The sequence below is a fragment of the Leuciscus leuciscus genome (genome assembly GCF_965113295.1).
Source record: "Leuciscus leuciscus genome assembly, chromosome: 4".
Taxonomy (NCBI): Eukaryota; Metazoa; Chordata; class Actinopteri; order Cypriniformes; family Leuciscidae; genus Leuciscus; species Leuciscus leuciscus.
In genome coordinates, this window is record NC_138728.1 from 1,583,316 (window position 1) to 1,610,077 (window position 26,762).

Consider the following 26,762-nt stretch of genomic DNA (forward strand, 5'->3'; position numbering starts at 1 on the left):
CCCCGTCACATCCGGTCGGCCCGACACGCCGCTGTTGATTCTATAGCATGCGCACTGAGTCACTTGAGCAGGGCGGATGATGATGGAGCGGTAAAGTTCACGGTAAGGTGCGGTAACCTCAACCATATCCGTACATTTACACGGTCGCGGCATGTCTTATTCATTGAGATGAAAGTTACGCGCGAGTCTTTTGTCTGACAGCGCGCGCGGATGTTGGTGCTGCTGCGCGAGCCGTCTGTCATCATCACATTCACAACAACTCTTATCCACCACCAATTAAGCCGATAACTCATTAAACTACGCGCGCGTGTGATTTAACACCACACATGTGAGTCCGTTTTGTTGTACAACGGAAGTTTGTCGTTATTTCGACGTGTTTTCTCAGTCTTGTCACGCCACGTTCGCTGAGATTCGGCACGCGCGTGACACGCTTGTCGGTTAGCAGCGCGAGCGCGCAGGAATTAGGCTGTTATTTTCATGATACACGAATAATAATAATAATAACTATCAATATCTGAGGTAAATCTAATTGTATGATGAAAATCGAATAGTGCTTTGGGTCAGTGGATCATATGGCTTTGGTTAAACTCACTATTGGGCCCGTGTTGCATCAGAAAAAGTAGTTACAGAGGTGCTGTCAGGTAATGGATTACCATATAAGTTAAATTCTAACAATACCATGGAAATACCATGGTATATATGTCAGAATACCTTGGTACCACGTCCAAAAATCATTACGTACAATTACATTTCTTAAAGTACACACAGTGAAAGAGAATGAAAGAGAAAGTGCTGATTCAGCGTGTGTGTGTGTGGTTTTTTTTGGTCATTGATCTGTTGTTATTGCTCTGGTGCGGTCATTAATGTTCTTCAGTAAATATTGACGTTGAATTGCATAATTAATCAAATGGCTCTTTAAAGATCATATTAATAATAATATGATCTAATTTTATCGAACTGACATTCTTATGAATGTGTGACCTGAATGGTCATGTTCATCTCATTAAACTTATTATTCTTTAAAGTACCAAGTAATTACTATGATATAAGATCACATTAAAAAGTAAAATGTATAGGCTACAGTTTTAAACTCTGATTTAATAAACCTCACACATAGAATTTGGTACATAATCCACTTAACTAAGTAAAATGAACAAAGCGAATAAGCACATATACTTCATTCATTTGATTAATCATTAATTTAGCATCAAAAATCCACCAATGCAGGTTCAGTTAATGCAATGATTCATGTAGTCTCAAGTTCAACTCAAATGAGTAAAAAGTGAACTTCAGGTCAACATATTTAAGTGGACTGAACACAATGAAATTAAGTTGTGATAATGTACTGTAGTTGTGTATGTTGCTTTGGCTAATTTTAATTAAGTAAACTACACAAGCTGCAAAACTATTATTTTCCAGTGTGTTTTTAGCGACATACTGATATATTGGTAGATTCATTCTTTTTTGATCAAAATCAGTGTCTCTCTGTCGTCTCAAACTGTTCACTTTTCTTTGATTAACAGAATTGTTAACTTGCTCCCTTGTCTAATGTAAACTTCTTCTTTGGTTGATTGAGTAAATATTGTATAATAAGAGTGTTATATTGTATCAGTCATTGGTCACCCTGCTCTCTGGTTATATTATCAGTTTATCATCAACCACTGCTTTGCCTAAGATCTGACTGTATATTATGGTGTTTGTATTGTGTGTACGCTAAGATATTTCAGTCTGACTCATGTTTGTGTGTGTGTGTCTCACTCAGATGTGTGTGTCCTGTGCGGAGATTGGGAATAAACTGATCAAGGACAGCAGCTAACCCACATATGGCCTGCGAGTCGGCGTTACCTGCCATCATGGACGAGCAGGCCCTCATGGGACTGAACCCCAACGCTGATGCCTGTTACAGGCAGAGGGTGAGAGCAAAACACTACAGCAAACATATATACACTTAAAGAGGACCTATAATGCCTTGATGTTGTTTCAGGCTCTACTAGAACAGGTTTTCCTGCTTGAATGTAGATTATTTTCCTCATGTTCTCCATTGTTGCGGCTCCTCTCTTCCCAGTCTGTCAGTAACGCTCTGTTTAGTTCCTGTCTCTATGAAGCCCCTCCTTCTGAAAAGCACACTGTGCTCTGATTGGTCGGCTAGATCAGTGTGTTGTGATTGGTCGAGCGCTTAGTGTGTTTGGGAAATGTCCCGCCATAACCGCCAGTTTAACACACTACTAACTAACTCAACCAGGCCCCGCCCCTTTATTCTGCGCATTAATTATTTAAATGAGGAATATTGTGACTTGTTCGTTCCCAGAAGAAACTCAAGACTACAATGGAGGCGTTTCAGGGAGTTCAGAAACACTGATATAGAGCATGACTGGAGCTTTGCAGAGCTTTTTAATGCTCAAACAGCAACATCACACACTAAAGAAAGATGAACATGGGGGAAAAAGCAGAATTGGTGCTCTTAAATTCATTAATTTACACACAGTGTTTCTGTTTACATATATTGCATAACCAACTTTTGATTTTGCAAATGAGTGCAGTGCATCATCGAGTAAGAAAAACACTCATGTTTTCTGTGTGCTTTCAGGCGCTGGCATATTTTGAGCAGTTGAAAGAGTCTCGGGATGGATGGGGGGTGTGTGCTGAAGCCCTGGTTAAAGGGGTTTACAGGTGAGCAGAGCATCACTGCAGGGATGCAAGAAATGTCGCAGAAAAGCCTGCTGTAATCTATAGTATTAATGCCGTAATGTAGCAGAGGAACGTACTGATATTCTTCATTTAATAATATTGAATCATTTAATGTGTGTGTGTTCTTTTGACAGTGACGATCATGTGAAGTTCTTCTGCTTTCAAGTCTTGGAGCACCAGATCAAATTCAGGTATCACTCAATCTTTTGCATGTATTTGCATTAATATTAGTGTTAGAAAAATTTGAATTGTATCATAGTGTGGTGGTGCATTAGTCACACTGAAGCAGAAGTATCGACAGATCTTCCGGATTGAGAACAAATGTAGAGTGGGGGTTTTGCTTCTATGTATCGGTTGTTGATTGGATGTTGAGATGTGGGCGTGGCACTCAAAAGTGTATGCAGATGAGCTTGACCTGGTAGGGGCGGAGTTAAAGCGGACTGAATGATTGGAGGATCCAGCATACGTCATCAGTCTGTCGTTTTTGCTGACATTTTGATTAAACATTCCCAAGTCAAACATTTAAAAAATGTATACATGGATAAATAGATAGTCTTTATTAAATTCACACATTACAGCAGCACAATAATATACAAATATAAAAACTAAAATTGACGTCAACAGCACACTATACAACAAATCAAGATTCATGTTGATTATAACATGCATTAATTTATGCCAACTTTAGACCCATAACACAACCCTTTAGAACCGGCTGTGTCGTCGCCGACACGTACCAGCAAGCTGTCTTCATTTGACTGTAACTCTTCAACCATTTGCACTATCAAAACCATTCAAATTGCCCCTGACAGTAGACATGTGCTGTTCTGCAATATACGGCTTATTACGGTAATGACATGCTTTCCGTCTGCAAATGACAGCAGTGCGGGATGGAAGGATTTGAACAGAGAGATACGACGTTCGGCAGGTTAGAGTGTTTTGGATTGCATAAAATAATAAAAGAAACGAACAAATAAGTGTTAGACAGCAGAAGAGGATTGGGATGATTTTTAATGAAACTTGGGAGGCGGATGGCCGTTACTCTTTCACGTATCTAAGCATGTGTGTGTGTGCATGTGTATGTGTGCGTGCCTATGAATGCGTGCATTTGTATGTGTGCGTGTATGGAAAAAAGTGTCCTAAATGAAAAATGTGCAACCCAATGTCTCAAAGACTTGTATATATGTATTATAGTTCATTTTTCAACTTTAAAGTGTTAGTTTCTTTCGTTCATGATTTTTTTCTGTTTTTTTCTAAATAAAAATCTGTCTATTTCAATTCTATTTACAAACTCACCACACACAATAATGGTCAATAACTGTAATTTGTTGAAAGCTAATCTTTTTCTGAAAAAGATGACACCTTGCACATGAAGATAGCACATTGTTTTAGAATTGTACAGTCAAAAAATCTAAATATGTGAAAAACACCTATTTTAGCTTCAGGTTCTAAAGGGTTAATGATGATGCATATTTGGAAGGAGATTGTGTCGGTCACTTACTAAACATTACCTAACAAATTTAGCACTAAACAAACAAACAATTAGACCTGGTCCTTTTGGTTCTGGTCAGTGCTATTCAATTTTTTTATTTGAGTTTTATTAATATTTTGAATTAGCTGATATTTATATTTTTTGTTTTCGTGCTAATTTTAATGGTTTAGTATTTTAGCAATTTCATTGTGCTTTTGTCATTTTATAAAAATTTTTTTAATAATTTTAATTTCAGTTTATGATCTATTCTCCTGCACATGGCTTCTATCATTAAAAAGTACACTAAATATCAGTGTATGGGGTTAAACGCTGTGTGTTTTGCAGACACGGGTCGCTCTCCGCGGCTCAACAGCAGCTGATCCGAGAGACCCTGATGAAGTGGCTGCAGGCTCAGGTTAGTGCTGTTCGCCTTTTGATTGATATTCATGTGTGTATGAACGCGTAATCATTGAAATATGATTCCATCTCTGCGTGTTGGTGCTTTCGTCCAGCTGATGAACTCGCACCCGGAGAAGCCCTTCATCAGGAATAAGGCGGCGCAGGTATTGGCCCTGACGTTTGTGAAGGAGTATCTGACTTTCTGGCCCAAGTTCTTCTTTGACATCCTCGCTCTGGTGGGACTGAATCCGAACGGTGTGGACATTTACCTGCGGATGCTGATGGCCATCGATGCTGAGGTGGTCGACCGGGACATCCTGCACAGCCCGGAGGTAAAACAGGCCTAAACATCTTTGCATTCTTAGGGCCTTATGAAATCAGATTTTCTTTTTTTATTATTCCGTTTTTTCCATTTCCATTTCTGGATTCAGTTGTTTTTTTGTTTGTTTTTGGGACTCCATTTCAATGGTTAAATAAAAAAAAATTGAATCATGAAACTTATACAATTTAACAACAATTTATTAAAAGTTGAACAAAAATTACATATTTAGGGCCTTAAGAAATATGTTTTTTTCCTTTCTCAAATTCCGTTTTATTTTTTACCAAATTCTGTGTTCTCAGTTTCCTGGACTTCATTTTAGTATGTCTAATTAGTTAAACTCATAAAAACAACAATTTTAATATGTTTTGTTTTTAATTTCTATTAAATGTTGTTGTTTTTTTTTTTTACATTATATGTTGTGTATTTTCTGGTAATAAAATTAAGACATAAAACATACATTTTTTATTTAATTAAATCATAATCTTTTAATCATATGAAATGAATCCTTTTTTTTGTCAAACAACATGCTGCGCAATTAGATTTACTGTTAAAATTAAAACATGAAAGAAAAATGTATCATTCCTTAAAATAAAGTTTTGATGATAGTTTAATATTATTAGTGTTTAGTATGATTATTACATTGAGATGAGTCTACTGTACAACGGTATATATTTCTGTCAAGTTAAACCGGACTTTTATTTTGACGGGTTGCCGTAAAGACTTTTTGAGTTTCTGTGTGTTTTATGACGAATGATAGTTTTTCTCAAATGAAACGGTAAAATGCTGATGAAGTGACTGTCAGAGTGGCTCTGGAGATGAAGTTCATGCATTCATGACCATATAGTGAGGCGGAAGAGGCTAAAAACACAACGAGCGTCACGTGTGTGTGGTCACACCATTCATTCTTGTCATTAAAACATCTCTCTCTCTCTCTCTCTCTCTCTCTCTCTCTCTCTCTCTCTCTCTCTCTCTCTCTCTCTCTCTCTCTCTCTGTCTCTCTCTCCCAGGAGACTCGCAGAAATACTCTGATTAAAGACGGCATGCGCGAGCAGTGCATCCCGGCGCTGGTGGAGTCCTGGTTCCAGATCCTTCAGACGTACCAGCACACACACAGCGAGCTGACCTGCCAGTGTCTGGAGGTGGTGGGCGCGTACGTGTCCTGGATCGACCTCAACCTCATCGCCAACGACAGGTCACAGCAGCTCTGATGAACCTCATACACATCGACCCATATTGATTTTTTTGGTGATATTTTGATGAAAAGGCAGATATTTTAGAGTATGGTGGCCGATATGTAAAGTAAAGAGAGACATGAAAGAAGTGCAGACTGGGCGGTGTGTTTTGTTAAGGGTTGCTATTGACAACGGTTGTTATCATAGAATAATGCTCCTCGGAATGTTGACACTGACCAATCAGTATTTTGGCATCCGCGCTGTCAAAATAAAAGTCCCACGTTAGACACATTGGCCAAACAGAATAACTTATTGGCTGATGGTGATATTTAAAGTTCCCCTGTAGTAAATTTTATCCCTTTAAACTCATCTTTGATCACCAAATTAAACGACACATATTTAAATGTTTTTTCCTTAAAAAAAGTCTTCATGCCTTAAAATATCTTGAATGTAACTCGACACCCTTGCCTCATTTAGTAATACGTGGTTCTATGAATATGCAAATGAGCCCCGCCTCCACTCACTCACTCAGCTCAGAGATCCACTGGTTGACGATCACACGTTGATCTGATTGGTTACAAGGTAGTTTGTGACGTCAGAAACACCAGCGATTTCAAAGCGTGTGTTTGAGACTGTCTTTGGTTCACTGCAGTTTTAAGGAGAAAATACTCAGCAATGCTGTCGACTTATGAATTTACACATGGTTTGTCTTAAAGCGTATTAAAAACACCACATAGACATTTAACCCTCTGGGGACCAAGCTGTTTTTGTGGCCCTTGAGATGTTCTGACATGCTCTGACATTTGTGCTTTTTTCAGTTATTTATAAACATGTTAATGGCAAAGGTGTAAATTCACTCTATATAGCACAAACAGGCCTACCATAATATGCGAGCAACATGTATGTAGATGTTTGTATTTTTAAGAGAATAATGTTTATGCGTGGTTATTTAAAAAAATAAAAATGAAAGTTGCTGAAATAAGACCACAAAACTCATACAAAATATGTGCCCACAAGACTTTTGACTAATGGATGTTGTCCCTTTCAGTTCTAGCTTCAAAATTATGTGAAAATAGTCTTGCTTTATCGTTCACAAAAAAAAATACATTGATTTAAATGGTGTAAAACAGGTTTTGCTTGGAAAGCCAATATGCGAGGGGGAGGAGTAGTTTACACCTTAGATTACCCAGTCCCACCCACTCTGCATAATGACTCTGCATAATTAGCCATTCATTCAGGTGTGACACTGACTGAGCCACAATGCAAAGACAAAATATATATTTTGAAGAAGACTTATATTGACCATTTAAGATTTTGCTTACATCTATCTTGTAAATATGTTTTGCTATTTTATTAAAAAGGTTACAATTACAACAATAATTACAATTTCAGCAATATTTCTGCAAAAAAGTACTCTTTCTTTGTAAAAAAAAAAAAAAAGAAGATTATAGGCCTACATTTTATCATATGTATTCATTAGTTTGAATATAGCCAACATTGGAACATCTTAGTCTATGACTTTATTTTTGACAAAATAGTATTTTATATATATTCAGAAAAGCTTATTTGATGTGACAGTATATTCTACAGTAAAAACTGTACCCAAATCTAGTCAACAAAATGTTGTCTTTCATACTTCGCCTGACTGTAACGCAGTAACTGTAACTGTAAAAGCAGTTTATTCTTTCACACACAGACGCGCGATTCATATTTAGGCTAAACACTCTTTACAAATAGACGCGCGATTCATATTATAGAAACGCGATTCATCTTTTTGTTTACATAAGCCTACAACGTTATTCCATAACGTTATTCCACATTAACACTTGAGAAAGGATAACTTAGCCTACCTCACTCCTCAGCGGGATCTGCTCCTCATATCAGCACGGAAAATTTTCTCCATAAGGTAGGCTATATTATGCCTCTTTGTTTACAGCTGATGTGGGGGCGTTTCACAGACTGAAATGGTTCTCAGAATTTGCGTTTGAATAGCACGCGCTCTCCGGGGAGTGGTCACATTACTTTTGAATGGCTCGTAATGAGCTCGACTGGAGTCGCTCTCTTTTTATACAGATTACAGAAGCTGATAATATTTGTTTTTTATATAAATTACTTCATTTAAAAGCTGCGATCTCAAGCTTTATGCCCGTGGGTCTGTTTGCCTGTTTGACTGAATTTTCGCGGAGTTATAGATAATTTTCGAACGCGTTTCAAATGGGAGTTTACTGACAGAGAGAAGGCAGAAATAGCATCATGTTAGTTTTTCTTTATTTGTCAAAAAGCAAAACACTTTATTTGTATTGTGAGTATACAGAAAAAAAATAGAAACTGAACAGGATCGATTGATGTATTACACGAAAATGAAAGATCAAAATTAACAGAGCATTTTGTGTTTATTTTTCATTGCTAAAAAAAAAAACGAGCAAAACGCGCGGGCGCGTTTTTGGTCCCCAGAGGGTTAAACAACATTAAAAGCTTGAGTTTCACCACAGGGGGGCTTTAAAAACGAACATAAAGGCTGATACATCCGTCAACCACTAATACACTTGTATCTCGCTCAAACATATCGGCTCTAATGACCTTCTTTTTGATGACAATGCAGCTCCTTGTCTGTTTATATGAGAGCTGTATGTGTGTGTGTGTTTGTAGGTTTGTGAATCTGTTGCTCAGCCACATGTCCATGGAGGAGCTGCGGGAGGAGGCGTGCGATTGTCTGTTTGAGATCATCAATAAGGGCATGGATCCTGTCGACAAAACCAAACTGGTGGAGTCCCTGTGTCAGGTGCTGCAGTCCGCAGGGTTCTTCAATGTGGAACAGGTGTGCAAAAACATCAGCAATACAACCATGTTGTCATGAGCAACTGATTTAAGTCTCAAAAACATTACATATCTTCGGTTGTAATGTTGCTTTCAGAGAGTTAACTAGAAACGGTGTTTCTAGATATGGCTGAACGATATTGGCAAAAACATATATTTTGTTTTTCTGTAATATAATTATTTTTATTAAATAATTATTTTTATTCTACATTACAATATTATTATGGTAACACTTTACAATAAGCAATGAAAAATACTTCTAAAGCATTTATTAATCTTAGTTGATGTTGATTTCGGCATGTACAAATATATTATTAAATAAATAAATATATTATAGTTGCAACTGTTAATATTTAATGGATCTGAATTTTTATTAACTTGCTTTAAGAAATATGATTAAATATTGTCCCAAATGTATTTCTTATTGCTAGTTAATGCATTAATTAACTGGGAACTTAATGTAAAGTTTTACCATTATTACAATATATTTCTTATTTTGTTTACAATAAAAATAATAATTTTATATTGATACTGATTTTTTTTTTTTTTTTTACTTTCCAAAAAAAGTGCATTACAAATAATATGTATTGTAATACTATTGTACTGTAAAATAAACTATTTAATATAAATTATTTTATAGGACTCTTAATCTACACCTTAATTTCTTCATTTTCAGATGTTAAACTTTCAAGCTTTTATTTTATTTTAGTGCCGCGCTTCACTCTGAAACCGATAGTGCATATATTTATTTAAATAAATTGCACCCTGCATGGTTAGCATCAATCGCTCTAATCGTTATATATTTAATTTAAATAAGTTTGCATATGATTCAGACTGATTCAAGAATTGCTGTAACCAATTGATTATCTTTGTTTTGTCTTCTGTGTGTACGTCGTGTCTCTCAGGAGGAGGATGTGGATTTTCTGGCCAAGTTTTCTCGGCTGGTGAACGGGATGGGTCAGTCTCTGGTGCTAAGCTGGACTAAACTCAGTAAGACGGATTTGAAGGTTTCTGCGGAAACACTGCACGCTGTGGAGTCAAAGGTTCCCCTGATGCTACAGCTGCTAATTCATGAAGATGACGATATCTCAGCCAACATCGTGGGCTTCTGTTACGACTACCTGCATGTGCTCAAACAGGTGCGCAGACGTGATTATACGACGATATGTGACCCTGGATCGCAAAACCAGTCACACGGGTATATTTGTCAACAATACATTGTATGGGTCAAAATGATCAATTTCTCTTTTATGCCAAAAATCATTCGGATATTAAGTAAAGATCATGTTCCATGAAGATATTTAGTAAATTTTCTACCGTAAATATATCAAACATTTATTTTTGTGAGTGAATGCAGCACAATCGAGAACATAAATGAACAACTTTAAAGGAGATTTTCTCAATGTTGCGATTTAAAAAAACAACTCAGATTCCAGATGTTCAATAGTTGTGTCTCGACCAAATATTGTACTATCCTAACAAACCATACATCAATGGAAATCTTATGTATTAGCTTTCAGATGATGTATATCTCTCAAATTCATAAAATTTACCCATGTGACTGGTTTTGTGGTCCAGGGTCGATTGTTATAAGATGATCTACACTTGGGCTGGGTATCGATTTAGAGGTTTCGATTCGTCTCAATGAATAAAGATTTAATACAAATCCTATATTTATAAAAAAGAACAGTGAACATAAGTTTACAAATGGTTTATTAATAAAAAGAAATTAAGAGCCACAAACCTGTATATAATTTTTTTTTTTTAATAGGTACACTACGCTTTTTATTATAGGTACACTTGGGTACTTTAAAACAAAACCCAACTCTAGATTTCAAATGCATACTATGAAAAGACTATGAAAATGTTGATGCAAGATTAAAAATTGATGCTAAAAATTGGACAACAGTCGCACGCCTTGATCAAACAGGATCAGGTTATTTTATGTTTAAAGGGACAATGTGTAGCTTTTTAGGTATTTTATTATCTAAAATCTATATTTTTATTCATAAATATGCCCTCAATGGTGTACAAATACCTATGCCAATGTTCAGACTAATCCTCGTAAACGAAGAATTTATTATCTTTATATACATGGGACGGGTAAGTCCACGGAGGCTTCCATGTAGTTCCGCCATCTTGAAAAACTATAATAGCAGAGATGGACAAAAAGTACTAGGCCAACGCGTTTCCACAACGCGTTTCGTTTAGAGCCAGCGTCACGTGACTGAAGCCAGCAGAAGCGGAGGAGCAGAGCAGTGAGAGGCGCTTGTCACTGCCGCGGCAAGTTTAAAAGGCTGCACTGCACGGTTATTTATACACCGTTCATTCATACATACATATGAGTCACAGGATAAGGAGTCCTCGTCGTCGAAAAAGTCCAAAATAGATCGTAAAAGGAAACGTGACCGGAGATTACAAAAACAAGGGTTACTGTCAGGATAGCTAATGCAGGAGAAAGCTTTCAAAAGAGACCCTGAAGTTGCCTGCTTTCTTCTCGACAGGTAAGTCAATGTTACAGTCTTAATTACAAGCTTTTTTTTCATTGCTTGGTTGTGTACTTTATTATATAGACAGTCGAACATTTATAGTTAAAAGTTAAACAGGCTCTTTGATGAATAGCAGCTATTGAGTAAAGTAACGTTAGAGAAGGCTCTGATGATGATGATATCTAACAATGCACATACTTCAAAAAATATAACGAGTAAAGAAGGCATTACTACTAATTACCATAGTTAATGTTTTTGACAGTCAGTAGTTCATACTGTAACATTCTTTTTTTCGTTGTTTCAAGTTTCAGTTTGTTTTAAATAACAAACATGTTCACCCGAAGAAAAACTCGAAGTGCTATTATAAGACATCCTGTCATAGCTTTTAGGTACATAACGGCTACCGTAGATGCAACGCGCATTTGAAAAAGTGAGGCGCTGGAGAGCATTATTCGTTTGAATGCAAAATACAATTTCACCACTAGATGGGAGAAATTCCTACACAATGTCCCTTTAAGATTAAACGCACATAAAATCTCCCAGCATTACTGTAACAGTGGAGGAAAACTAACACTGGCTTCTGGGTGATGGATGTATAATTATGGGAAAATATCAATTTGTGGCCTTTAAGTATCGATTTTGAATCGACCACATTTAAGAAAACGATTAATTAAAAATAAATAAAACATTTTGCCCAGCCCTATCTACACATGAACCTCATGTGTAACTTTGTGTGTTTGTGTTTTCCAGCTCCCAGCTCTCAGTGAGCAGCAGAAGAGCAACGTGGAGGTACGGCAGCATCACAGGCTCATACGCGTTAGTGTTGATTAGTGCTGTCGTTTATGATTGTTGTTGTCTTGCTAACAGGCGATCATGCTGGCTGTGATGAACAAACTCAAGTACGATGACGAGTATAACTTCGAGAATGAGGTCAGTGTGGAAAAGTCTGATCTGTTTTTAGTGTGCTTTGGCAATATACATGTACAGCGTTTGTCGTGACAACACAAGTGTTCACAGCGAGTTCACAGCGAGTGTTGCGTTCCCATGTTTGATAATCACACTAAGACATAGGGCTGTCAAATAAAAATTCGAATATTGAATATTCTTAAAAAGAAAAACATGCACATTTGGATGCAAAAAAACGTGCATTACATTTTTGGTGTGAAGAGGCGTGCGAGACATGATGATGGCATAACTGAAGCGGTTTGTTTCTGTTAGCTTATCCAGTTTTTATCAGATTTTATACCTGTTTTCTCAGGTTACTGATGCACTTACAATTTTATGCACGATTGTAACCTAATTTTCCTTGCATGCACATTAAGGACATTATATTTTACTTAAGAACAATTGTTTCAAAAGTTAATGCACTCTAAAAAGTGAATTTCATTTCAATAAAAGATGTGAGTCAATACAGTACTTTTTCCCCTGTAACATTAAGTATTGCCTTTAGAATTCGAATATAATTAGAATTTTGCCAATATTTAAGAAAGAAATGAGAATTCTAAGCTTTTCAGCCATTTTGACAGCCCTACTGAGCCATATTGCGATCTCGGGTTTATTTAAAAACATCTTGCAGCCCAATTATATAAATTGTTGTCTGTATATAAATATAGGTTTGCTTCTCTCAGGGCGAGGATGAGGCCATGTTTGTCGAATACAGGAAACAGCTGAAGATGTTGCTGGATCGATTGGCTCAAGTCTCTCCTGAGCTCCTGCTGGAGTCTGTGCACAGAGTCTTCAACGCCACCATGCAGTAAGACATGAACCTGCACTACACACTAAGACATGAACCTGCACTACACACTAAGACATGAACCTGCACTACACACTCATATCTAAAATCAGAGAAAACAGGATTTTCCTTGTTCTTTTGTTTAATGCACTACATGGACATGCTCTAATTTTCAGCACTCCGCTTCCTCTTGACTCTAAGTACCTGCAAAACAGGTTGTTCTGAAGTCTTCTTTGTTATGACATCACAGCCTTGCACTCATATGACCTTTAATACATCCTAAATTTAAAGAGGATCAAAGTCTTGTTGTTTTCAGGCTCTACTAGAACAGGTTTTCCTGCTTGAATGTTGATTATTCTCCTCATATTCTCCATTGTTGCGGCTCCTCTCTTCCCAGTCTGTCAGTAACGCTCTGTTTACTTCCTGTCTCTATGAAGCCCCTCCTTCTGAAAAGCACACTGTGCTCTGATTGGTCGGCTGGATCAGTGTGTTGTGATTGGTCGAGCGCTTAGTGTGTTTGGGAAATGTCCCGTCCATTACCATAACACCAGTTTAACACACTACTAACTAAATCAACCAGGCCCCTCCCCTTTATTCTGCGTATGAATTATTTAAATGAGGAATATTGTGATGTGTTCGTTCCCGGAAGAAACTCAAGACTACAACGGAGGCGTTTCAGGGAGTTCAGAAACACTGATATAGAGAATATTTGTAACTTTGCAGAGCTTTTTCATGTGCAAACAGCAACATTACACACTAACGAAAGATGGAAAAAAGCAGAATAGTTGCTCTTTAAAAGCCCATCTGAAGACATCACCTGACTTTGGTTCATTGCTGTGTGTGTGTGTGTAGGAACTGGCAGACGGTGCAGTTCATGGAGGTGGAGGTAGCCATCAGACTGCTGTATATGCTGGGTGAAGCTCTTCCCGCGTCTCATGGAGCACATTTCTCCGGAGACACCGCTAAAACCAGCACGCTACAGGCCATGATGAGGACGGTGAGACCAGCATTCCTCGCTTTTCTCTGGAGTGTTCGGAGCGAATGGAAAATTAGCACGTTTACATGCACACCGTGTTTATTTTAGTTTAATAAGTGTTTTATTCAAATGTCACAGTGAAATAAAGTATATAAGAAAAGATATAGTAATAATAATTCTATTTTACCACATTGATGTGCATGTAAACGTTCTCAATGAAAGAACGAGTGAATAAATCGTGCACAAAGTAAGGTCTACATCATGATGACAGCTCTCTGATGTTGTGTGTGTGTGTGTGTGTGTGTGTGTGTGTGTGTGTGTGTGTGTGTGTGTGTAGCTCATCTCCTGTGGCGTGAGCGGGTATCAGCATTCCTCTGTTACTCTGGAGTTCTTCGAGACCGTCGTTCGCTATGATAAATTCTTCCTGGTTGAGCCGCAGCACATTCCCAGTGTCTTGGTGAGTGTTTCAAGCCTGTTATTCAATTACACACACATTTAGAGAGGGGTGCAGATTTAGTTTGACCTGAGTTTTGAGAGATTTACGTGTGTTTTTTGTTTTGTTCAGATGGCGTTTTTAGACCACCGTGGTCTGAGGCACAGCAGTCCGAAGGTGCGAAGTCGAGTGGCTTACCTGTTCTCACGCTTCATCAAAACCCTGCAGTGAGTCACACACACATACACAGCATCCGTTACACTATATCAGGGTTCCTCAAACTCGGTCCTGGAGGGCCGCTGTCCTGCACAGTTTAGCTCCAACACTGATCAAACACACCTGAGCAAGCTAATCAATGTCTTCAGGATCACTAGAAACTCACAGCTAGGTGTGTTTGATCAGGGTTGGAGCTAAACTGTGCAGGACAGCGGCCCTCCAGGACCGAGTTTGAGGAACCCTGCACTAAATGATCATGCTATCATTCATTCAAGTGCTTTTAAACCATTTAAGCACGATAAGACGCAAAAGAAAGCTTGAATATATATATATATATATATATATATATATATATATACTGGCGCAATTTTATTAGACAAATGGAAATAATGACTCAAATGTCCGTGTAGGTGCATCACTAGTAAATGTTGCATTTGACAGAATTTTACAGTACGTTTATACATTTTATCAATGTTTAATAATATTCAGTTCAAACATAGTTACAATACAAAGCCAGTAACTGATGCGCACTGCGCAGCATATAGAGTTTATAGCTAATGCTAATTTTCAACTCCTGTCCAGTACATTTATTTCAAACACACACACACAGGACCAGAACAACAACAATACACACACATGGTATTTTACATGGAATTGAATGTACATATACAAATCACAGTTAGCTAAAATGTATTAATTTAAACAATGTAATAATTTAAAGCAGAAACAGTGAGCTCACTGAAGTAATGAATACCTGTTTAACAAATGATTATGACATAGAAAATTGTAGCATTGGTGCATGTTGATTCAGAGTTTGCGTTATCTAATAATACTCTCTCTCTTGTTTATTTGTGCAGTAAACACATGAACGCGTTCATCGAGGACATACTCAGCAGAATACAGGACCTGTTAGAGCTCGCTCCCCCGGTAAAACGGCTCATAAAAATCATTCAGCTGCATTTAAATATGCCATAAACGTCTACTTTACGTGTCGTCTCTCTGTCTCTCCAGGAGAATGGGTTTCCAGCGCTGCTCAGCAACGATGACCAGCTGTTCATGTTTGAGACAGCCGGCGTGTTGATCGTGAACGGAGAGAGTCCGGCCGAACGCAAACAGGCTCTGATGCGGAGCCTTCTCACGCCGCTAATGGAGGCGTTTCGGATGCTACTCGCAAAACTGCCACAGGAGGGCGATGAAGAGAGACAGGTGGCGCTGGCGGACTGTCTGAGTCACGCTGTGGGGTTCGCCAGGTACACACACACACACACACACACACACACAGCTGAACTGATTTGCAAAAATAAATAAATCAGATCATATTCTGAATTAAGAAATTATAATGCAGTCAAATTATTTACAGGGAACATAAATAATGACTTTACCTTCTGAGTCTTTTGTTCATTTGTCACGTGACAGACGCTAAGAACGAAAGACTTTTATAACGAAGAACTTTCATGAAAGACTAATTTCCAGTGATTTGCTCCTCTTCCTCAGTCGCACCAGTAAGGCGTTCAGTAACAAGCAGACGGTGAAGCAGTGCGGCTGCTCGGAGGTTTATCTGGACTGCCTGCAGACGGTCCTGCCGGCGCTGAGCTGTCCCGTCCAGCGAGGCCCGTTACGCAGCGCCGTTCGCTCCTTCATCCACCGCATGATCATCTGCCTCGAGGAAGAGGTGCTGCCCTTCATCCCTGCGGCGTCGCAGCACATGCTGAAGGACTGCGAGCCTCGAGACCTGCAGGAGTTCATTCCTCTCATCAGTCAGATTACAGCCAAGTTTAAGGTAGGGCTGCGCGAATGATCCAAATAAACCTTCTCTTTGACCCGTCACTTTGACCCGAAATTCTTACATTTGAAAAATTGCTCATCAGAGGGGTCCAAGACACCATGGGCCCTATTTTAACGATCTGAAACGCAAGTATCAAGCGCGAAACGCAAGTAACTTTGTGGGCGGATCTCGGAAATCTAAAATGTGTTGGTCTGCTTCATTACTCATAGGTGTGGTTTGGGCGTAACGTGAAATAAACCAATCAGAGCGACATCTCACATTCTCTTTAAGAGCAGGCGCGCTTGTTCCATGGCGGATTTGCCAGACGCACGCCAGGAGCGGTTCACAGCCGAGGAGACCGACATTCTCGTCAGGGCCGTAAAACACAGAGAAGTGACATTGGGGATGGAGAAACACACCCAAATTAGCTTCGGTTAACCTGTTAAGCTGCACCAGTGCGTCGGCGCACTGAAGCATTTTTTTATTTATTTAGTTCAAAGTTACTATCAGATTAAATGTTTTACCTTGACAAACTATACATCATTAAAAAGATATAAGATTCAAGTTTCAGTATTTGACAACTATTGTATTCTGAGAAACTTATAGTGACAGTTATGTCTTAATTTGTGTCAGGAGTTATGAAATGAAAAAATGCGTTGATCCCTTTAATATGAATTATGAGCGTCAGCTGGTCCATTCAGAAAAAAAAACTCCGTGCTGTTGTCATGACAGTGCTATACAAAACAACGTCCCTCAGGGCTTTTAGCTCAAAAATGTGCAGACTTGGAGAAATATTGATATATTCTCATAGATTTACATCATATTTCTATAGACAAGAATAATATTTCTTGAATTTATACCCAAATGCGTCGATGTAATCATTATGAGCGCTTCTTACTGAGATGTGCTGTGTTTTCAATTCATACCAATAGCCGGAGGGCGCTATATGCACAAAAATACTCCATATATGGAACATGAAGAAGAGACATAATCATGTGACCTTCAAGGACGTCACTGATAGCAGCTACACACAAAGCTAACACAGAGATCGCTGTAATATGCAGATATAGACGTTTTGAAGACAATAAACATGATTGCAAATGATATTTGATATTTGAGTGTTCTTCAAGCAATGCCAGGTATTTTTATAATAATAGATTATATTTATAATGTAATGCTAATCGATATAGACTTTATCATCGTGCATACTATAAATAATATATTTTCTTTCTGATTTTTTTTAATCTGAAGCCAAATTAGATCACAGAAGATTATTTAAAACACTCGACTTGAGTTATGAAATAAGTTTGAAGCACAAACATAGTTTTAATCTCATAAATGGTCGTGTATTGATGGTGTGCTAAGCTAACATGCTAGCTAGCTCAGGTGCACCTGTCACCTAGAAGTTATTCTTTTATGGGTTTTTTTTTTAAATAGTAATGCTTTTCTGAAATGTTTTAGTGCATTTGATACAGTTTCAAATGTAAGTGAGAACTTTGATAAAATAAATTAGGGACTGAAACCCTATGAATAGCCTGTGAATAGCCAGTCGTTAGTAACTATAATGCAGACAAAAGATATGCATATTTAGATCCATAACCAGGCTGGAGAGGTGTGTGAATGTGTACTGGGGAGACTGAGACTGAATGGGGCTCATTTGCACCACAAAACAATAGAGACAATAGACTGAATAGATGACTTAGATGATGACTAAACATCAGTAGCATTTTTCATGTCCTAAATTGCATTTCGTTGCCTTGTACCTGTACTTGTGTAATGACAATAAAGTTGAATCAAGTTGAATCAAATCAAATTTTTAGAGTCTAATCAAAATAAAATCATTTGACATGATCTTGAAAAACATTTAACTAAATAAAGAGTTTTAGACTTATCATTTTCAGATTTTAAATATAACATGGTCACACATATGGCTTTAGCTGCAGTGCATTTCTAGATTGCTCCAGGGCCCACTTCAATTTTATTTTCATGAAGATGTTTCATAAAAATAAATTTCTAATAACTTTACAAAACTTTGAAGCTATTTAAAAAAATTATTTTCATTATGACAATAATTAATTCTACATTTACAATAAACTACCAGGTGTCAGCTTTCAAATGAGATCATACTTGTGCTTTTAGTGCAAAGGGTTCATGAACTGTCTCTGTTTCAGTTTGGGTATGTCATTTCTGGGGATTTTTCAAAAGTGGCGTTGCAGCTTAACAGGTTAAACAGGCGTATAATAATTTGGGTAAATGTGTAAGCTAGATTTATGCCTATTTTTTCACATCTTCATGGACACCACAATGATTTCCCTCGTGTGGTAATATTTTTTCCTTGTAATAATGTATGATTTGCAAAAATGAAAACTGCTGCTTCTGTGTAGATGAGAGAATCAAAGTGTATGTGCACACGCTACATTATGGCCAAGCATGCACCCTTAAAATAGCATCTGAATAACATGCGCAACGCGGCACTGACTTTAGACTTTAGGTTTTTCCTGGTCAGGAAATTGTTTTCTAAAACTGCAAAATAGCACCAGGGAACGTTTGCGCCGGAACACGCCGCCTCTTTTCGCTGAACCGCCCCTGGGAGCGCAAGTTCATTCCCTAATTTACTGACGTGCGTCTGTGGAGGGAAAAAGACTTTTATCACCACGAATACACACAAAATAAATAATTGAATGGGTTTGAGGAGTTTTGTGGTTGCAATTTAAAAAAGTAACAAATCCTTTGAAAAAAACTTGACCCCCATAGGAATGAATGGAATGCTTCAGTGCACATAGAAAAACCTAAAAATGCTCAATTTCGAACTAAAAATGCTAACTTTACTAAAAAATGATTTTATAATGTCTACATGTGTATCTGAAGGAACTGACTTTAGGTTCACTTAATTTTCCTGATTTTATACAACATTTTATTCCTTAAACAAATTATGAAAATTAATTTATTTTTGGTTGTTGACGGAATCAAAATCCCCTCTGTAAAAACCTTTGACTCTAATATATATATATATATATATATAAAATTTTACGAGAATTTTGAACCTGACTTTTTTGTTTTAGAAAATTATGCAAATTAGTGCATATTTATTTAGATAATGCATCATTTTCATATTTAAACATAAACTGTTAATACAAAAAAAGTTTGCAATCAATGAACTGGTGAAGAATGGTGATATCTATTAGTTATTGTTCTTTTTGTTACCCTATTCACCTGGTGTGCCTCAATAGAACATGACTGTAATGGACTCTTTTGTTCTCCCAGAACCAGGTGTCTCCTTTCCTCCAGGAGATCTTCATGCCTCTGGTGATGGCCATATTCGAGGTGTTGTCTCGTCCAGCGGAGGAGAACGATCAGACGGCTGCGCTGGAGAAGCAGATGTTGAGAAGAAGCTACTTCAGTTTTATTCAGACCATCGCTAGCAGTGGCATGAACGAGGTCATGGCCAGTCAGGGTGAGACGCCACTGATGCTGTCCTGGGCTGTGTTTCACGAAACCATCGTGTTCGCAAGTTCATTCGTTATCATAGTTCAACGAGTCGGTGTTTCCCGAAACCATCGTTCCAACGAACATTTGCAAACAGCATCGCAGAGTTGTGTGTTTGGAGCGACAGATCTGGAAAGCAGAGTTTCTTGTTTTTATAACGTGGACTTAATAAATCATTATCTTGAGCCAAATAAGTTAACATTCAGTGCAATCTGTGTCTTTTATTTAGAATACATACAAATGTCATTCACGTCTTTTAGTTTGTCGAGATTTAAAGCACCATTTTTGAAGAGTGCGCATGTGCGAACGAGCTCTAGTGCGTAAGAGCGAGTCTTTAGGTGCGTCCCAAATCACGTACTTGTGCACTTTTCTACGCCATTCTGTAGTAAAAATAGTGCGTTCACACTGAAAATTCCAAAAAGAAAGGGTGCACTTCAAGATGATGCACTTATTTAACTGAAAAAAACGAAGTGTGGAACATTGGACACTTAATGCTATAATGCTATTAAGCTTAAATAGCGTAGCGGAGGGGGAGGGGCATCAGACTCCGATGCTGAAAGACAAAATAAACGTATAAAGTTCATACACTACACGGTTGAGTGCATAGTGTCATTTGGGACACAGCTTATGATTGAAAGCAAATAACTGAGAAAATGACATGTCTGTAATATATAGCAAAACATCTAGCGTTAATTCGAGCTTAAACAGGTTCAATTAACAGTAGTTATTTCTCCATCACCTGTGTGACATCATTAACCAACGCGGTTGAACGACCAATTTGCGACTATACAGTTTCGGGAAACAGTCGTGACTCGCTAGTTGATTTCTTCAACGATGCATCTTACTATAGTAGTGAAGCACGAGTTACGGTGTTGTTCAGAAAACACCCCAAACGAAGCTGTGTGCCTGAAAACATGATCTGACTGAAACCCCTTGTGTTGGGCAGGAGCTGAGAACATCGAGCGTGTGCTGTTCACCATCATCCAGGGAGCCGTGGACTTCCCAGACCCGGTCGCCCAGAAGACATGCTTCATCATCCTGTCCAGACTGGTGGAACTCTGGGGTACGGACAACACTGAACACGCATGTGCATCTGAACAGGGGTTATCATCGTTAACTAAAACTGTGAAAAACATCTGTTAATTGAAATTAAATATTAGTTGAAAATTTTCAACTAAACAAATTTCAAATGTTGCCTTGGCAATAAACTGATAAGTTTGTTAAAATTTGTTAATGCAATACAATTTGAAAAATAAAAACTATTTTCTAAATTATAGAAATATAAACTGAAAATATATAAATTAAAGATGATTTGAAAAATTTATAAAAAATATTGTAAAAAAATTAAATAAATGGGTTCAGGTTTATTAACTAAAATGATTATAAATATTTTTGTTGATTGATATGAAGCTGAAATAAAATATAAATATTAAATGGATAAACAAAAAAAATTGAAACTAACTGAAAATTAAGTTGAAGCAGTAAAATTACTAATTAGTATAAAATATTTTTTTTAATGATTATTTACGTTTATTTTAATTTAAGGTTTAGATTAGAGTTTATTAATCTAAAAATACATTTAATTTTAAACTAATTAAAATAAATTAGACTTGATAATACAAAATAAAAAAACGGACAAAATTATAAAAAAATAAACTAAAATGAAAAAACTGTAAATGTAAATATAAAAGCTAATTCTAAATATTAACATAACTATAATAGTATATAAATAATGCTTTTAACATGTTCTCTCTCTCAGGTGGAAAAGACGGTTTGGTGGGATTTCCAGATTTCATTTACAAGCATATCGTCCCAGCATGCTTCATGGCCCCTCTCAAACCAACCTTTGACCTTTCAGATGCCCAGACGGTTCTGGTAAGACCGACCAGGCTTTTATAAACCGCTTGTATTAAATATAAATGGTGATTTGTAATGATTCGCTCTTCTGTTACAGACGCTGTCGGAGTGCACACTGACTCTGCAAATGATTCATCTCAAAAGAGTGAGTGTTTTTTAGGGAAAACTCAACGCTGAGTAATAACAATAACTAGTATTTAATGCTTGATGTCTGGTGTTTGCACAGGGGCCGGAGTGTATCCAGTTTCTTCAGGAGTATCTGCCGTCGCTGCAGGTCTCGCCTGAAATCACACAGGTGAGGAAATTACACGCTTCAAGTGTCCCTGAGACTTACTTACGCTTCAGTTGATGACAACACAAGGTTTTAGGAAGGGTAAAGGAAGTGAGGAACTCAGGAAGTGATGTTTGCAATCGTGGAAAAAAAATACAGATTTTACCTCTAAGTAATAATATAATAATAAAAATAAAAAAAATGTAAAGTGCTGCACAACAGAGGTTTGCTTTTTAAAGTTTTCATTTAATTTAAATTGTTAATGTTTTATGCTTTCATTTGATTACCATTGTTTTTGACAATACATTTGTATTAAATCATGAATCCAGAAACATTTAATTAGACATGGACAACATTTCATATGGCCTTATTAATGGTGTAGTTTTAACAATTTATTAATTTGTTAAAAGTTTAATGAATTCAATTGATTTAGACATGCTTTTTAAATATAAAAATGTAAATAAACCAGTAAAACGGAATCCAGACAAAAATAAAATGGAAAACATGGTCAAAATCAAGAGCTCTAACATTTATTTAAACCTTAAAATCTCCCTGTAGTCCATCATTTAATCCCTTAAAACTCTTCTTTGATTTTTTTTTTTTTTGAAAAAATGTCATGCCTTAAAATATCTTGAATGTAACTCGACACCCTTGCCTCATTTAGGATGCGCAGTTCTATGAATATGCAAATGAGCCCCGCCTCCACACTCACTCAGCTCAGAGATCCACTGGTTGACGATCACATGTTGATCTGATTGGTTACAAGGTAGTTTGTGACGTCAGAAACACCAGCGATTTCAAAGCGTGTGTTTGAGACTGTCTTTGGTTCACTGCAGTTTTAAGAAGAAAATACTCTGCAATGCTGTCGACTTATGAATTTACACATGCTTTGTCTTAAAGCGTATTAAAAACACCACATAGACACATAAACTACATTAAAAGCTGGATTTTAACACCTTTTTTTTGTTACTTGCTTAAGTTATGGCAACTATGTATTTGATGGTATTAGTCGTAAACGTCGAGCCTTCTAAAGTAAAGACTGGTTTAGTGCAGTATTATGATGCCACTTTTATTTTGGTCAAATATCTGATTTATTTAAACTTTTTTTTCTTCTTAGGAACTGTGTCAAGTGCTTCAGCAGCCGGACGTTAAGGTTCTGAAGAACTACATGAAGGTATGGTTGAAACTCTTCAAGGCCCTTTCACACCGGAAGCGTTACGGAAAAAGCGAATAGTTTGCGTCAACCATTGACATCAGCCGCTACGCGAATGTGACGTTCAGAGATTCAACATTCCAAAACTTTCACGCCGACAGCTGAGAAAACACGGACTCTTCATCATCATCATCATAGGGCAGTGAAGACGAGCTTTTCATTTTCTTTCAAAGACAGAAAGGAAGGTTTTGGGTGCACTAGTCTTAAACAACAGAGTCTGAGGGGGAGTATGCTAAAGCTAATGTCCACTTTTAGTTTCCTTTTCCTCTCTCCTCTTCCTCACACAGGTGTCCCTGAGGGTTTCCCACAGTTTTTTGCGTCTTCAACTAAACAGTGCGTTTTGTAATGTCAATACACATCACATGCAACACACGAAGTAACAAGTTACAATCATTTGACTAGAAACTGTAGATATCACACAAAGAATGTATAGTGTACTAAAAGCAGCCCTAAATAGTCTCACTACATCTTTGACAATAATAGTGTTAGCTTTCTATCCCAAATGTAGTTTAGCCTGCTAGCTTAACACAGCACAGGACTATACAATGACTAAAACAAATCGCACTACATACTCACAGTCCTGATAACCGAGTTGGTTGGCAATGCTACGCCACACATTGTCTTTCAAATCGTTTTCCTTGTAGTTTGTGATTGGCTGAAGCCTTTTCTGTCGCAGCAAAAGTAAAAAAGGAAGCACTCATTACACAAACAGCTGATCAAAAAATAAAACCCTCGCGCGAATTATTTGTGCGTCCAGTGTGAAAGGACCTTAGTTAATGTTGTTTTCAGAGATCATTAAATGTTAGATGTGACTGCTTTAACATGCTGTTTCCTGTGTGTGTGTGTGTAGGTTTTCTTCCAGCAGGCCAAACTTTAAAACTGGAATTGTCAAGCGGAGCGTTTCAGGGGCTCGGCAGTCGACGCCACTTACAGAACCACCATAACGACAGAGCTTAGCATAGGAGCTACTTTTGCACTTAAAGAAGCTTAACCACACCCACGGACATGGAGTCACGTAGGGATTGGCTGTCACGTGACAGTGACCACGCCCCCACACTGACCTTGGCCCAATCAAGAGTTGTGCTCTCCATTGGAGGTTCAGCCACCTGGACTTGGTCTGCGATTGGACGAGACGGAGAGTAGGTGGGGTTTGTGAGGGTGGGCGGGGCTTCAGTCCTGGACAGAATTTCAAGGGAAAGTCACGAGTTTAATGCTTTTCCATTGAAATATGCTAATTGTTTGGAAATATGACTTAAATGTTACAGAAAATTACTAGAATGAATTTAATGAAATGTTTATTTTTTTGTGTGCGCTCGAGAAATCCGGATCTTTCTCGACTTTCAGCTTAAGAAGGGCAGATTTAATTTAATTTTTTGTTTTTTACTTCCAGAAATGAAGCGTAGGTTTTAGTTTGACGTGACGAGGTTAACAAATGGAAGTGCTCTTGATGTGGGCTCAACCTGGCAAATCATTTTAGGTCTTTGCAAGTTTAATAAACTGCTAATTTATCAGCAATCCCCCAGTTTTCCCATAAATAACATGTACTGTGTCATTCCCATCAGAGCTGTACTGTAACTGCATATCACTTCAGAACAAACTCAACACTAAATGTTTATCGGCTCCGTCACAGTCTTGCGATTCGCTGTCGTTTAAGCCCGTTTGAAATATGCAATACGTGTAAAATGTTACTGACTGTGAAAATAGCACGAGGTGGTTTGATCCCCGGATCTGCAGTGCGAACGTCTCGGTTGGGTTACGCTGCTAGCAATCATTTTGTTGGAGAATTTAAACTCATCAGAGTCTCTTCTGTTAGAATGACAATCTGTGTTTGATTTTGTGAGACACTGCACATGTATTAACCCTCTCATCCCTGGATCTCACTTCAGATACGGACACATGGAAAGTTCGGGCCGATTCAACTTAAATCACACTTGAGAATCATGATGGGGAAAAAGGTATCCCAATATAAATGGATGAAGCACTTTCCCATAAACTGAAATGTATTAGACTGACTGTTTCTCTCATAACCCATGAGTCTTTGCTTCAGACTTGCTGTGATTTACCCAGCACACACCCGTTACTCAGTCCTGCTCGTCAAGCCCACTGTGTTTATGCCAAATAAGAGGAGAGAAAGACGTAAAAGGTAGACTTGTGTAAACTTGATTTATTTTTGATATGCTGGGACACGCCCCTCTCACTCCCTTTTGTGGATCTTTTGTCATGACCAATAAAGTATTTACTAATCTCAGTTTGATCTCCAGCTGTAGTTGATTCTGACCAACGTGAACGTGCTGATTCTGACGTTAATGATCAGCTCGAAGTGAAAACCTTTACCCCTAAACCAAACCAAACTAGCACTGCCGTGAGCCGCTCCACCCTCATAAGTGCAGAAATCAATCTTCAGTCTTTAATCCTGATTGCATTCAGGATTTAGGGTCTTTCTCCACCTTCGTCACGACGCTTTAACCTTTAATCACAGCGATGGGTCGGAGCTTGATGGCCTTTCTACTGATGCCGGCGTCATGGCACGTGTTCACCACATCTGTGACGTTCTTGTAGGATTCAGGAGCCTGATGTGCAAGACAACAACACGTGTGTTAAAAGCGTGCATTGAGACTTAATGATTTCAAACGGCTATTCTGCCTACATTTCTTTCAGCTTTTTTGGAAGCTTACAAATTAGTTGATTAAAGAGGTCATGACATGGATTTTTAATTTTAATATGTTCCTTGAGGTTCACTTCTAATGTTAAAAAATTTTTTGCACCAGAAAACATGTTATTTTCAATCTTCATTCTGACCCTCTGGAAAAAAACTATTTACAGATGAAGCATCATGAAATCATTTACTTGCTGTTTATAATGTGGATGTTTTAATGGTACCAAGACCTCTTATATTTCAAATGATAAAGGCAAATTTGATTTCTCATGTCAGGACCCCTTTAAAAAAAATTAATAAAAAAGAAACAGATGAAACTTCCAATTTAACGTCTATTCTACTGGATCAGTTCTTCAATCCCGGGTCTACTAATAAGAGTTAAGCTTTAACAGTTAAACAAAACTGGAATTACAAAGATAAATACATTTGTTCCCATTTAGGTCACAAAACAAGTTGAATTTAATAGCATAAATATATTCCATGCATTTTATTCTTGGATGATTATTGAAAAAAATATAAATCGTTTCATCAAATATAAAAAGCAAACGGCAGATTTAACGCTATTCAACAAGCTTAACAGTTAAAATCAAAGAAACTTAATATATATATAATTATTCAATGCATTTTTGTGATTTAAAAAAAAGAAAAATATCATACAAATCTAAAAAAGAAATAAAACAACTTTCTGCTCTTTGGAGTAAACTTAGAAATCTACTAATAAGTGATAGTTAACAGTTAAACAAATTATTTGTGACCATTTTGTGGTATAATTAAATAAAATATAATGCAACCGATGCAT

The 26,762-nt window shown here is 37.5% G+C and overlaps 2 protein-coding genes and 1 long non-coding RNA gene across 4 annotated transcripts in view; 2 read left to right on the forward strand and 1 right to left on the reverse strand.

The window, feature by feature from the left end:
* Positions 1 to 25,555, forward strand: xpot (exportin, tRNA (nuclear export receptor for tRNAs)). Of its 2 annotated transcripts, none has more exons than XM_082166762.1 (25): positions 1 to 102; positions 1,763 to 1,913; positions 2,588 to 2,670; positions 2,823 to 2,879; positions 4,505 to 4,574; positions 4,672 to 4,890; positions 5,888 to 6,072; positions 8,702 to 8,870; positions 9,775 to 10,008; positions 12,109 to 12,147; positions 12,226 to 12,288; positions 12,987 to 13,111; positions 13,943 to 14,087; positions 14,404 to 14,523; positions 14,632 to 14,726; positions 15,573 to 15,642; positions 15,727 to 15,965; positions 16,210 to 16,495; positions 19,745 to 19,934; positions 20,913 to 21,029; positions 21,726 to 21,841; positions 21,921 to 21,968; positions 22,050 to 22,118; positions 23,212 to 23,268; positions 24,158 to 25,555. In XM_082166762.1, the coding sequence occupies exons 2-25, from the start codon at positions 1,824 to 1,826 to the stop codon at positions 24,182 to 24,184; spliced, it is 2,913 nt and encodes a 970-aa protein (XP_082022888.1). In that variant the 5' UTR covers positions 1 to 102; positions 1,763 to 1,823; the 3' UTR covers positions 24,185 to 25,555. The 2 variants fall into 2 exon arrangements, with proteins under 2 accessions (XP_082022888.1, XP_082022889.1); XM_082166763.1 differs by having other exon boundaries at positions 3 to 107.
* On the forward strand, positions 16,503 to 19,490 carry LOC309496752. The gene is made up of 2 exons (XR_014205218.1): positions 16,503 to 16,913; positions 18,705 to 19,490. It is a non-coding gene; the product is annotated as an uncharacterized lncRNA (long non-coding RNA).
* The window catches only part of rtcb (RNA 2',3'-cyclic phosphate and 5'-OH ligase), a 12,891-nt gene continuing 11,580 nt past the window's right edge, over positions 25,452 to 26,762 (reverse strand). The window contains exon 12 of the mRNA XM_082166810.1: positions 25,452 to 25,877. Within this exon, the coding sequence (XP_082022936.1) occupies positions 25,770 to 25,877 (108 nt within the window). The 3' untranslated portion in view covers positions 25,452 to 25,769. The remainder of the gene's footprint in view (positions 25,878 to 26,762) is intronic.